Here is a 12,457-nt window from a genome sequence, read left to right on the forward strand (position 1 = left end):
CTAATATTCTCTTCCCCCAAGGCGTCACTTTCGCTTTGAGAGTAAAATACGTTTTCTGTATTTTCCATTTTGCTATAGCGTATTATATCCAACCAGTGCTACGGTGAAGTGGTCTATTGCTAATGGTAGCAAGAATCAAAGAACTGTATTGTAGTATAGTAGGATGATTCATGAAAATAAATGCTACAACCTTTTTCAGACTGTTCCAAACCAAATTGACTTTCTATATATTCCTGTTTAGTTTCTAGAGTGAGACTTACCCTTGGTGACTTGATGCTTAATCATGTGCGCTGTAAGCATCCATAGTTCATGGATGTTGAAATATTTGTAGTATGAAGTTTGTGCAGGGAACATCTTATATCAGCATCTTGGGGGACTGGGACCTTAGTATTCAGTAGCTGATAGAATAATAATAAATAAATAAGTAGAGTCCAGTGTAGGTGAGGTAGTTTTCTGGCCTTGACCTTGCTGTTAATAAAAGCAGACAGGAGGGAGACCTCTTAAGATTTCTACTGATAGTAATCCTTTGGATAGAGCTAACTGTAATACAGGGTAAAGCATGGAATCCTGTGCATTGGATGAGGGAGACCTGGGTCCCGTCTTTTGACCTACAGTATGACTAGGGATGGTTCATTCTTTCTGCATAGAATAGTTAAAAATCTTACTGTGGGGCAACAGTATGAATGATCTCATGCTAGAGAGCTTGATCTCACTGTAGAGCTTCTTATTGCTAGATCCTTCTGGAAAAAATAGGTGTTTTTTTTTTTTTTTTAAATTGGGTAGAATTGGGCTATCCGTGCTGGAAAGGGCTGCTTTGGATAAATCTGTTGTTTACATATAACTAATATAGGTCTGCACTAGCAAATCTGACACATCTTTTGAATGCAGCAGTGATACTCTCCCTGCAGTGATTTTTTCCTCTAAAAGTCAGATAATAATTTCCAGAATCATAGAATAGTTGAGGTTGGAAGGCACCTTGGGTGGATGTTTAGTTCAACTACTTGGTAAAAGCGGAGTCATTTCCATTAGACCAGGTTGCCTAGGTCTTTATCCACTGAGGACTTGAAAACCTCCAAAGGCAGATACTGCACAACCTCTCTGTCTGTTCCACTCCTTGACTGTCCTCAGGGTCAAAAAGTTTTTTCTTCTATCCAGTCTGAATCCCTTCTATTTTAACTTATGGCCATTGCCTCTCATCTTCCCACCATGCACTGTTGTAAAGAGCCTGGCTCTGTCTTCTCGATGACCTCCTCCTACGTACCAGCAGGCTGCTGTTAGGCTCCGCTGAAGCCGTCTTTTCTCTAGGCTGAACAAGCCCAGGTTCCTCAGCCTCTTCTCATGGGGCAAGCGCTCCAGCTGCCGACTACCTTGGAGGCCCTCTGCTGAACTCACTCTAGTTGACTGATATCCACCCTGTACTGGGATGCCCAAAACTGGATGCATTATTTGAGATGTGATCTCATGAGGGCTGAGTAGAGGGTGTTAGCCGGGCAGTCCCCAGCCTGTACCACTGTGGGGTGTTAATCCTTCCTGGGGGCAGGACTTTGCATTTGTCCTGGTTGAATTTCAGGATGTTCCTACTGGCCCATTCCTCCAGCCTGTCTAGGTCCCCCTGGATGTCAGCCTTGTCCTTCAGCATATTGAATGGTCCCCCCCATCCTTCCTCACCCAATCTTATGTCATCTGCAAACTTGGCAAGGGTGCACTCTTATCGCTTCCGCCAGATTATTGATAAAGATGTTAGGCAGGAGAGGTGCCAGGATTGACCCTTGCAGTACTTGACTTCTTACCAGCCCAAGTAGAGTATGACCCCATTGACTACTAATCTCTGGGCCCAATCATCCAACCATTTTTTTTTCCCATCTGGTTGTCCGTGCATCCAGACCTTAAGGCCCTTTCTTGGATGCGAGAATGCTGTGGAGAACAGTGCTGAAGTCCTTGCTGAAGTTGAGGCAAAAGACATTTTTTGTGTCCACAAGTGTAGTCTTTCAGCCACAGAAAGTAATGAGGTGGGTCAGGCTGGCTGATCCCAATCACCACCTTCTCTTGCAGTGTCCAGAAATGTGTTACCAAGAGGACTTACTCTGACTTTGAAATTTAGATCACTTGTCCGATGGGAGAGGTAACTTCAGAGGTGCCTGGACGGGCTCAGTTCACAAAGCTGCTAGTTGCAGGACCGTTATCCAGCTGCAGTTCCTCATACTGAGGACTTTGCTATGTAAAGATCTTCACAGTCATTGACAGAGCTGAAAATTGCACTGTTTTTCGAGTTCTAGCCAAGAGTTTTTCCGTTCCCTGTAGTTACAGATTAACAGCACAGTAGAATTGAATGCTGGGAGTTAACAGGCAAATTGTTTTGACACAAAGCTTCGCTCCACTCCCAGACCCTGGGCTGGTGAAGCATTTAGTGGAGTGGCACATTAGAAGCTGCTTTGTCTGTGGGGGTGCAAGAAATGCACAGTTTTGGTGAACTTTCAAAACAGCTATTGAGTTGCCTGGGGGACTTCCTTGCTGCTAATAGGTGTTAAATATCGGGCAGAGATGTTTCTGCTGCCTTTGAGGAGGTATGAAGAATTCCCCTAGCAATCACTCCTTTGCTTTTATTTATAGCCGTTACTCAGCTTTGTCAGCTTTGTTCGCCCCTTCTGGTATCTGGCCCCTCTGCTTGCTTGCCTGGGGGTTGCTTTCCTGCAGAACGGTGTCTGGGCTTGCAGCAGCTTCTGCCAAGTTCTCTCATAATGTTCCCTTGTTGCTTCGCTCCAGCAGCACTTGAGCTGGGCAATATTCATCCTCCTCTTCTGTCAATATTCCTGCATCTAAGATGCAGTGTGAGCGCATGGAAAGAATAGATTTTGGCTGTGCAGAAGCTCCTTCCTCACTCCCCCTTTCCCTAGGTAACTGTAGGACAACTCTTTGCTGTTAATGAGTCTCAATCCCATCTAGCTGGGGCACCTGGCAGCCCTCCAGGCCAGGCCATGCCCCCATGACGATGCTGATTTTCCTGCCCGTTCCCCATCTGCTCTGTCGATCAGGACTCCAGCGCTGATACCAGTTTTCACCATGGGCTTGATTGCCCTAAAGTGGAACTTAATGTTTCTAGCAGAGATGAGTGGTTTACTTAATCTGACTACTCTACAGGCCCTATAAAGGCTAGCTGTTTTTATTTATTTGTTTTTTTACATACATAAGCAAGAGAACTTTTTTATTTTTTGAAAAATGCTCTTGATTGCTGTTGGCATAGCATACACAGCTGCTGCCTAGACACCACAGTTTTAACAATTTTTGCTGTGGTTTGTACAGATTGACGTATCCAGGCAAGGAATGTAAGCCACAGAAAGCTGAAGATGAAACCGAGCAGGGACTACTAAACTGGTAGCAATGAACGACTTAGCTGAAGTTTAGAATAGTATTTAATTTATGAAAGCTTGAGTTACATTGTTCCCCTTTTCACTTGACGCTCCAGCAGCTGAAAAGAAGCCCTTTCCATACGTGCTGTAAATCCCTAGACCCAGCTCTTCCTGCTCCTAAATTTGCGTTGTGACTGCATGTCTGTAGCATTTTGCTCTATTAGAGAGGTGCATTCCTAAAGACTTACTCCATTTCTGCTTTTCTTCTAAATTCTGTATTCAGTTGACTACATTAATTCTGTATTCAGTTGATTGCAAGAGTCAAGTTTCTTTATTGCAGGGGTGGGGGGAGAGATTTTCTGTCTGTATTCAATTCCTAATCTCTTTCTAGTATATCTAGTAAACTTTCATGGGAGCAAACTTTTATCTTAACTTTTGGCAAAGGCATGATGCACAGTGCGTGTTTAGAAAAATGGAGGGGGAAGTTGTACAATCAAAGAATATACTTAACGGAGCAAGATGGGGGTTAAAAATTTACTGTAAGGAGAGTTTATGGAATAAGACTAATCCAAACAGGAAAAAAATTTCATTTATTTTTCGGATTATTGAAATCTGTTCCCTGTCAGTTGAAACTTTATTTTTGACTTCTAACATTTTTTTTTCTAGTATATGTGCAAGAGACCAGTCATTTCACAATGGAAAAAACTATTTCTGAAAATCTTTAACGATTGTGCAGTTTTTTTCCTAAAATTGGGCAAGTGATTGACTGTTATTTCAGTCTTCTGAAAAACACTTATTTCAAGAGAACCACCTCTCACTAAAATACTTGTGCTGAAGCTTTTCCAACCATTTTTCTGTAAGCTGAGTTAGCAGGGTATGACACGTGTTAATAAAATGTGCCCTGAGCATTTTTCAGAATTGGGACCAATATTGTTAGGTATGAGGAAATACTTCTTGGTGTCTCGTCACTTGCAGAGTAATTTGGGATTTTAGCTATCTTGATTTATTTCCATACAGATCTGTTTTTGGAAATGGATGAAATACGTTCAGAGGGGAAAAGGCTATGCAGAATAATTCTTCAAGGCTTTTGTTCTTTAGCAGTAACACTCAGTTACTATTTCTTCAGCTGCATTTTTAAAATTTTTGTTCTACATGTAGTGATGAAACAACATTTCTGAGGCTAAAAAAGGTTTGCAAATCATTACAGTCTGTGAATGTCTTATTGACTATTGTAATAAAGGTGGGCAAGGATATTACTGGCTCTATCTGGAGGAGAACAAAGAATTTGAAGGGATGTCTTGGTACGCTCGGGCCAACAGCTCTGCTGTGGGAGCAAGCACATCATGCAATCCTTTTCATTAACTTGTTGAGCCCATCTTGAAAGCGCTTTGTCCCCTACCCTCTGTTTCTATGGGAGACTATTTCAAACCTTTATTTCTCTGAGGATCAAGAATATTTCTTTAATTGAAAGCCTAAAATTGTTCAGGGCCAGAATGCCCGTTTGTTCTTAAGCAATACCCTTGAGTTAAAACAGCTCTTCTTTCTTACTGTTGTCTCTTACTTACTGGACTGCTCCTAAATGATCTTCATCTGCATTTCCTTCCGGATAGCATCCCTACTACTTGCCTTTTCCTTTTTTTCCTGTATAGCTAAAGAACCTTTTGCTAGATGTTTTAACCTTTCGAGTTGTAATTAAACTTAATTTTTGGCATTTCCTGCTTTATCCCTATGCTGCTTGGCCTGTGATAGTTTGCTTTGCTGATCAGTGTTTGTTTTGGTGTTTTTCTGTCCTTTATTCCAAGCAGATACCTTGATGTTACTTTTCAAGGCAATCAGGGCTCCCTTCTTGCGGGCTCCCTTCTTGCGGGCTCCCTTCTTGCGGGCTCCCTTCTTGCGGGCTCCCTTCTTGCGGGCTCCCTTCTTGCGGGCTCCCTTCTTGCGGGCTCCCTTCTTGCGGGCTCCCTTCTTGCGGGCTCCCTTCTTGCGGGCTCCCTTCTTGCGGGCTCCCTTCTTGCGGGCTCCCTTCTTGCGGGCTCCCTTCTTGCGGGCTCCCTTCTTGCGGGCTCCCTTCTTGCGGGCTCCCTTCCCTCCGGAGCGCTCCCCCTCTGGGATAACTTCCTGAGTTCAAGCACTTACGATGTTGAGTCAGCCCTCCTTCTCCTCAACTGTCCCGTTAAGCAATTCTCTTAGCGTCGTTGCTTGTGCCTTTTCAAAGTGAGTGCCTTCCTTCCAGATCACCTCATGACAAGTCACTTTTCACTCAGTGGCCATAGGACCTTGTCGGATCTGGTGTAGATGTGGTGTCACTTTCCCAGGGACCATGTTGCCAGAGTGCTTTGGGAGCTAGTGCAGATTCACTAGGATTTTCAACAGAGGTCTGTTACAGACTAATGAAATCAGTTGTTTCAGACAACATACTTGGAGTTCAGCAGATACTCCTTTCCAGTGATACTGAGTTCAGTGGGAAATGTTCCACTAGCTGAAGTTGTGAAGCTCATTCTGAATTTGTTGCATTCCAAATTAGAAGTCCTGAGTCTTTAGTGGTGCAGTTTAAGGGTACCCTCCTCATTTCAGACATCTGAAGAAACTTATGAGAGACAACATGATGTGTATCATAAGTAAAATGATCTTGAAGCTTTTAACTCGTTTGGATTAACCTAGATCTTTTGCCTGTCTTTAAAGAGCAGGGTTTAACTTTCATCTTAAAGCAACTTGTCAGTTTTATGTCTGCCAAACTGCGTATGCTTTTTTCCTGTTGGTCTTGGTGGATATTGTGGTGTTAAGCTTACAGCTTTAACAATTAGGATACAACCAAAACCATTAAGCTAATTCTGTTAAGGATATCTTTTTGAAAGAGTATCAGGAATTTTATTATATCTGCTTTAGCTTGCCTTGCTTTGAGCAGGGTGTTTGGACTGGATGATCTCCAGAGGTCTTTCCAATCTCAACCATTCTGTGATCTGAATGCATTGCTAAATAACGTTCATTAACTGGAAACAAGTATTTTTTTTCTGCCTGTATCTATTGATTATTAGAACATATTCAGACATAGTATTTCTAGTTAGTACTTTAGATGTCAGTGGCAGCCTGTACATTTCGTTATGAATGATTTCTATGATCAAATTAGCTTTCTTCTAATTTTAAAATGCAGTTAGTGATTTTTCTGATATATGTTTGTGGATTGGTATGTTTCCAGTTTTCAGTTCTGTAAGAGCTACTCTATCGTAAACGTAGCTCTCCTATTGTCCATTGAAATGAAAGCCAAGGACAAATGACCTGTTTCAGAGGACCAGCTTGCTCAAACGTCTACAAAGAGTGATTATATTGTCTTTCTTGAATAAGAAAACACATGTGTCCTTTTTTGAAGGAAGTAATCATTTTGGCAAAAGTGAGGCAATAACCTAAGTTGCAAGTGGCCTCTGCAGATCGTGCAGTCCTCCTCCCTGCTCAGAGCAGGCTCAACCAGATCAGATTGCTTCCAAAGGTTGTGATTTCACAGCTGTTCCTACATCTGCCTGCCCTCATGGTGGCCGTCGCATCTCTTCCTGTCACTGTGCACCTTTTCAAGTCTGTCAACATCTTCTCTTGAGCCTCCTGGGGGTAGCTGAAGAGAGCAGGACGTGGCCCCTTTAACCTTTCTTTTCCAGAGTGACACAAGGCAGCTGTGTCAGCCTCCCCTCGTAGGTCTTGGGCTCTGTCTGCCTGCTCACCTTGGGGAGCCTCCTGGGTGTGCGCCGCAAAGTGCTCGTACCCTTGTTGGCACAGGGAATCCCAACATGGACCGTGTCTTGCTGGTGGACTGGCTTCAGCCTGGGTGAGAGCATGCAGTGCGCGTGCAGCTGCCTTTACCCAAAGGGCACGCTGCTGACTGTATTTAACTGGTTGTACATTGGGCTGCCCAGGTCCTTTTCTGCAAAGCTGCTTCACAAGCCAGAAGCAAATGTAGTCTCTGGTGCGGGACCTGGCTTTGCCAGTGCACTTGATGGGATTTGTTTTGGCCTGTTTTTTTGCTTATTTGTGTTTTTTTTTTTTTCTTCAGCCTGTCAGGATCCTTCTAAATGTCAGCCCTACTGCCAGTGTGTTGACTGCTCACCCCCAATTTGGTATTGTCCACGGATTTGCTGAGAGTGCAGTCAGTCTCTTCGGTTAGGCCATTAGTAAAGACATTAAACAGTATTGACCCTGAGACTTTTAATCCCAAAATATTTAACCAGCTTAAGAGGAACAGTGGATATGCTTCATGAGGTACAGATGAAGCATAAGAGGAGGACATGCTCAGCAATTAAACTGCACCATGCTATCAGTCAGAGCCAGTGGGTAGCCAAAATGCTATTGCGTTTGTAGTGGCATTGCAGAGGTAAATGTTTATAAGGAGTGAATGAAAGGTATTTCCGGTCCATCTTGGAGTGAGAAGAATCAGTTGAACCGTGGCAGGTGCTGATTTATATTTGCTGTTCCATCAGATGAGTTGTGACTTCGCCTTGTAGCTTACTGGGAAAGTATGAAACCTCAGGGCCAAAAGGTATGTTTTTACTGCGCCTGTGTGAGCAGCCCTCCTGTAAAATCCTAGTGAAACCTTGGTGATTTTGTTGTGATTTGAGGGAAACTCGATGAGGTCAGTGATGGTTTGTGGCTCATCTTGATTCGACTCTAAGGCTATGGTGTGTTGTCTGCAGGTGATTTTATTTTTTAAAGCAAAATAATATCACAGACCCTCAACCAATGGGTAACTTTGTACCATCACCAGCTGCTTCACTGAAGACAGGCTTAAGGTTGCGCTTGCTTATGAGAGTCATGGGCTGAGTTCAACAGGGAGTTACCACCCAACCACTTATCCACTTCTGTAGGCCAGTGTTGCCGCTAACAAAATGAACCTAGCTGAAACCGAGAATTAAGTTTTAAATGACAGACTTTCCTCAGCCTGTTTACTTACAGGTTTTTGTTTTGTTTTCTGTTTTTTCTCACTCTAGTGAACAAAGTAGTGGTTTGTCTTTTTGACTTGGTAGAAGGCTACGATAAATGTACAAGCTTCTCAAGCTATCGTAGGCTGGCTGGCACCGAAGGAATCAGAAAGGCAGTAAGGCTAGGAAGTAATCAAAAGCAAAGCAAATGAGAGAGTTCCTACAGGTGCAGGTACCTAATAGTGGTTTTATGTTACAGCTTCTTTTTCTCCATTAATACCTTCGATTTTTAACATGCTGCTCTGAGACTATCAAACTCTGAAAGCCAATCCTGGATATTGTTAGGGAGGGCAATGGTTGTTCATATCCAGGGGCAAAAACTAAACGTTGAATAAAGCTGAGAATAGATTTTTTTTTTTTTTTTGGTATACGTATACAAAATTATTTAGGGTATGTGCTTTGAAACACACCCTACCATGAATTTGGGGAGGACAAGGTCTATATGTGGATATGCACGCATGCATCTGTGTGGTAGAGGGCCATATCTGAATGGAGGCTATGCTTGCGCTCTTAATACTAACAAAATCGGTCTGTGCAAGCTGCTTTGACTCTGGTTTGGTATGTGCGCAGTGCAGTGAACATCTTCCTATAGGCATATACTGCCCACAGGAAAATGATAGTGAAATTTTTTTTTTTTAACCACCTCAACCACAGTTTCCTATGGTAAAATAGCTTGCTTGAAGTCGAATAATTACATCAGTTGGTATAAGGAAAATGCAACAGTAGATATTTGAAATAAATTTTAAGTTGGTAATACCTTCGATTCCCTTCATATGCATTGCCTAAGCAGTTGGTTGGTTGGGGTTTTTTAGAAAACCTGAATATTTTTGTTATCATATTTTTTGTCAGGCTTGCTTCTATAAAGCTAATTATGTTGCTGCTGTGAATGCCAATTGTATATGGCTTGGAATATGTGGAGAATGTCAGCAATGCATTTAGAAATAAATAAACATCACCTGTAATAGTTTTCCAATATAAATTTAATAAATCTCAGTGCACCAGAGCTGGAAACAAATGACTTCCAGCACTTAGAAAGGCGGGGGGGATGTCAAATTTTTTGGCAGTTTAAAAGCAGCCTTCATGGTTTGTTGGGTCAGAAACAACCTCCAGCGAACTGTGCAGTTTAGTGCTTAAAATCTGCATGTATTCATTTAATTTCTGTTAACTTCTTTGTGAAATACTTGCTTTAAAGCTTCTTATTTACCTGTTGAGAGAAGTTTAAGAACATTAGCTGTGTATTAAACAACAGACCACAGTTAAGGACTTGCATGGGAACATAGTGAGGATGTGCCAAACAGTCTCAAATCCTACTCCTGAACTCCTGGCGTCGTCCAAGGGGCTGCTGACAGCTGGCCAGGTTCATACCAGGCATGTGACTGAGCTTTCTGCTTTTCGTTGCTTGCTCTCCATCCATTTTTCGAGAGCAGCAAGGAGATGCGCGGATGTGCCAAAGGAAGGGCTTCAGCTCTGTAGGCAATTACAAAAAGTGCACAGGTGCAGATCTTACAAACCCTGTTCTCCAGCTTTTATGGGTTACATATCTTTCCTTCAAGATGTCGTGACTGAAATCGGTCCCATTTTGCTCAGTGTTTTGAGCAGGTACCGCAGTAGTGCACATAGGAAGTTAAGAGTGGTTGTATACTGTGTTGACGTTGGAGAGAACATGACTCTTCAATTTCCTCTCCTTTGTTTCGGTGCACCGGTGAGTAATCTGCAGCATCAGTTTTTTAAGTAGGTAATTTCCTTTTCTGTCCTTTTAAAAATAATTGTAGCAGTGCCTGCACCAAAAATATATTACTGCTTTCTATCTAAAGTTGCGATGGAAAATGGCAATGGCCTACCACAGCTGTCTAGCACAGTGGCAGCAAGAATTACTTGTGTGTGTGTATGGGAGTTGGCCTATATGGAAGCTGATTTTCTGTATCAGAAATAGCTAGAATTGTCTGGAACGTGCAAACATTTATTTTTCTAAAGAGCAAACCCAGCTGACTTTGTAGTAAATCAGTTGCCTACCCCAGGTTGCATCTAGGTATGACTTTGGCCTACTGTCTGAGAGACAGCCTTGTAGCTCTTAAATTTGTGTGTGTGTGGTCTGAGCAGTAGGAGTGTCACTCATCTGTGTGAAGTTGCAAAAGTTTTTTATGGAATTATGTTTTGACTTTTTCCAAGGCAAGCTTATAGGCTGTTAAAAGTAAGTAATTTCAAATAAGGAATCAATCCACTCTTCTGCAAGTAGTGTGTATTTTTCATGTCTGGCTGCTTAAAGGAAACAGATTTTTTTTCTGTAGTAGCTTTATTGAAATACCAGGTGATTTTCCTCATGTTAATGGGACCTGGGAAACTTGTCCTTGAGATGTACTTTTTTGCTATTGATTTTCCTGAGCATGGAGTGAGAGTGGTCTCACACTGAGGAATATTATAAGCAGTGTTAAAAATGAATCATTAGGTGTCTTATTTGTGGTTTTGTTTTCACCTTTTTTCTTAACAAGGGGCTTGCAGCGTGGAAACAAGTACTGCAGATGTTAAGAACCTGAGTTCATGCTACAATTATGAAATCAAGGCTACTGGTCAAGAAACTGATGAAAGTGAGAGCTCTTTGTAGCGCTGTAGTAAAATATGAGCTCTTGTCTTGTCATACGTTCTGTGTTTACTTGGGGACTAAAAGTAACTTTTCCTAATTTTGAAAGCCATCTCTGTTTTGATATTTGGTGAATCGCTTTCTGATGTGAGAGGTGAGCATACAGGTCTCTATCAGCATTCATTTAAATTCTTTCTGCTCCCCTAAACCATTATCTGGATTTCTTCATTCATCAAGAGACCATGCGAGTAAGCTTTTTACAAAGTCAAGAGTGGCTGAAGGTTTGAGGTAACAGATTACATTGTTCTTAAACACGCTCTCTCAAGGTATCTGTGTGCTCATGTGCTTTTTCTTCTCTGGCTTAATATATTAAGCACTTAAGATAGAATTTTTTTTCCATTTTTGTAAATGTTGCCCTCAAAACAAAGACTACTTTTGTGTTTAAAAGAACATCAAAATCAAAGGAGTTTGTTTTTTAGGTAAACCGTGTTGAAGCTCTAAGGCTGGCTTGAGCTCTTGGAACTCATTTTAGTTATTCTTAAATATCAGTCCAGTGGGCTATTCAGTCCCCCATCTTCCCCTCCCCTTTAAGTCTAGAAGCCTAATCATATTCTAAGATTACTTTTACTGTTTCTTCATTACTGGAGAGCGGGTGTGGAAATTCATCCCCTGGACTAAAGCCTTCAAGGACTTCCTATGTGGAGATGTTGCTTTTCATAGGAGGATTAGTAGGAACCACCTCCTTCCAATTAGCTGAACATGAACAGGGACAGATCCCCATGCTAACTCATAGTGCTTTGTTAGAACATTTGTTCCTATTTTAAAAATCTTAGAGAAAGAATAAGGGTGGGCAGGATGAGACTGCAAAGGTGGAAGACTGTTGATTATTCCTTATTTTCCTCTCTTTTTTTCCACATTTGACCTGTTGGGTCTCATCCTCTGCTGCAGTACTAGCTCTGCTTTCTAGCTTTTTACCCCCTGTCCATTATTCCCCCGTGATTTGGAGATTCTTGACTTTTATCCTTTCCTTCTCTATATTTGTTTGCATAATATGATTTTTTTTCTAAAGTACCACTGATTTTTTTGCAATGGCATCTAGTAAGCTGATCAATATTTGCCTCTTCCTTCAGCAAAAGAGGCCTGGATGCAAGTATCAGGGCAAAGTCTAACATGTGCTCTGAATGGTGCCCGTTCTCCCAAGACTTGTGGTAGGCTTCCACATCTTGAGAGCTGTTGTTCTGACACTGCTCTCTCTTACAGGAGAACTCTACTTAGAGAAGCACTGCTTTGCTTTTCAAATCCAGATAATATTCGTGTGTTGGCAGTCTGCATTGCTGACGTAGAGACCACCTTAGAGGTTAGTGATCACTGCAGTGGTATTCAACCGGAGCCACTCTTTCCCTGGAGCAGCTATAGGAGTCAGAGCTTCATGAATTGTTCTTCTGCACCATCATCTTTGTGGCTATTTAGGTAATATAATTTCCTTTTCTGGAAGTGTGGAATTTGCTGTGCATGAGTAGTGTGGTCATTGTGCCCAGGAGCCAAAAGTTGACTCCTTCCTAGGAAGGCTC

At 42.1% G+C, this 12,457-nt stretch overlaps 1 protein-coding gene across 5 annotated transcripts in view; it reads left to right on the forward strand.

Moving 5' to 3' along the window:
- FBXL7 (F-box and leucine rich repeat protein 7) overlaps nt 1-12,457 on the forward strand; it is a 214,975-nt gene that overhangs the window by 100,553 nt on the left and 101,965 nt on the right. Inside the window, exon 1 of one of the 5 annotated variants that reach the window (XM_068931445.1) lies at nt 2,419-2,564. The exons of 3 other annotated variants lie outside the window; for them this stretch is intronic. In XM_068931445.1, the coding sequence (XP_068787546.1) occupies nt 2,542-2,564 (23 nt within the window). In that variant the 5' untranslated portion in view covers nt 2,419-2,541. Of the gene's footprint in view, nt 1-2,418; nt 2,565-12,457 lie in introns of those variants that run through there. One more of the 5 variants, XM_009680387.2, reaches the window with a different exon arrangement.

Source organism: Struthio camelus, chromosome 2 (assembly GCF_040807025.1).
Source record: "Struthio camelus isolate bStrCam1 chromosome 2, bStrCam1.hap1, whole genome shotgun sequence".
Taxonomy (NCBI): Eukaryota; Metazoa; Chordata; class Aves; order Struthioniformes; family Struthionidae; genus Struthio; species Struthio camelus.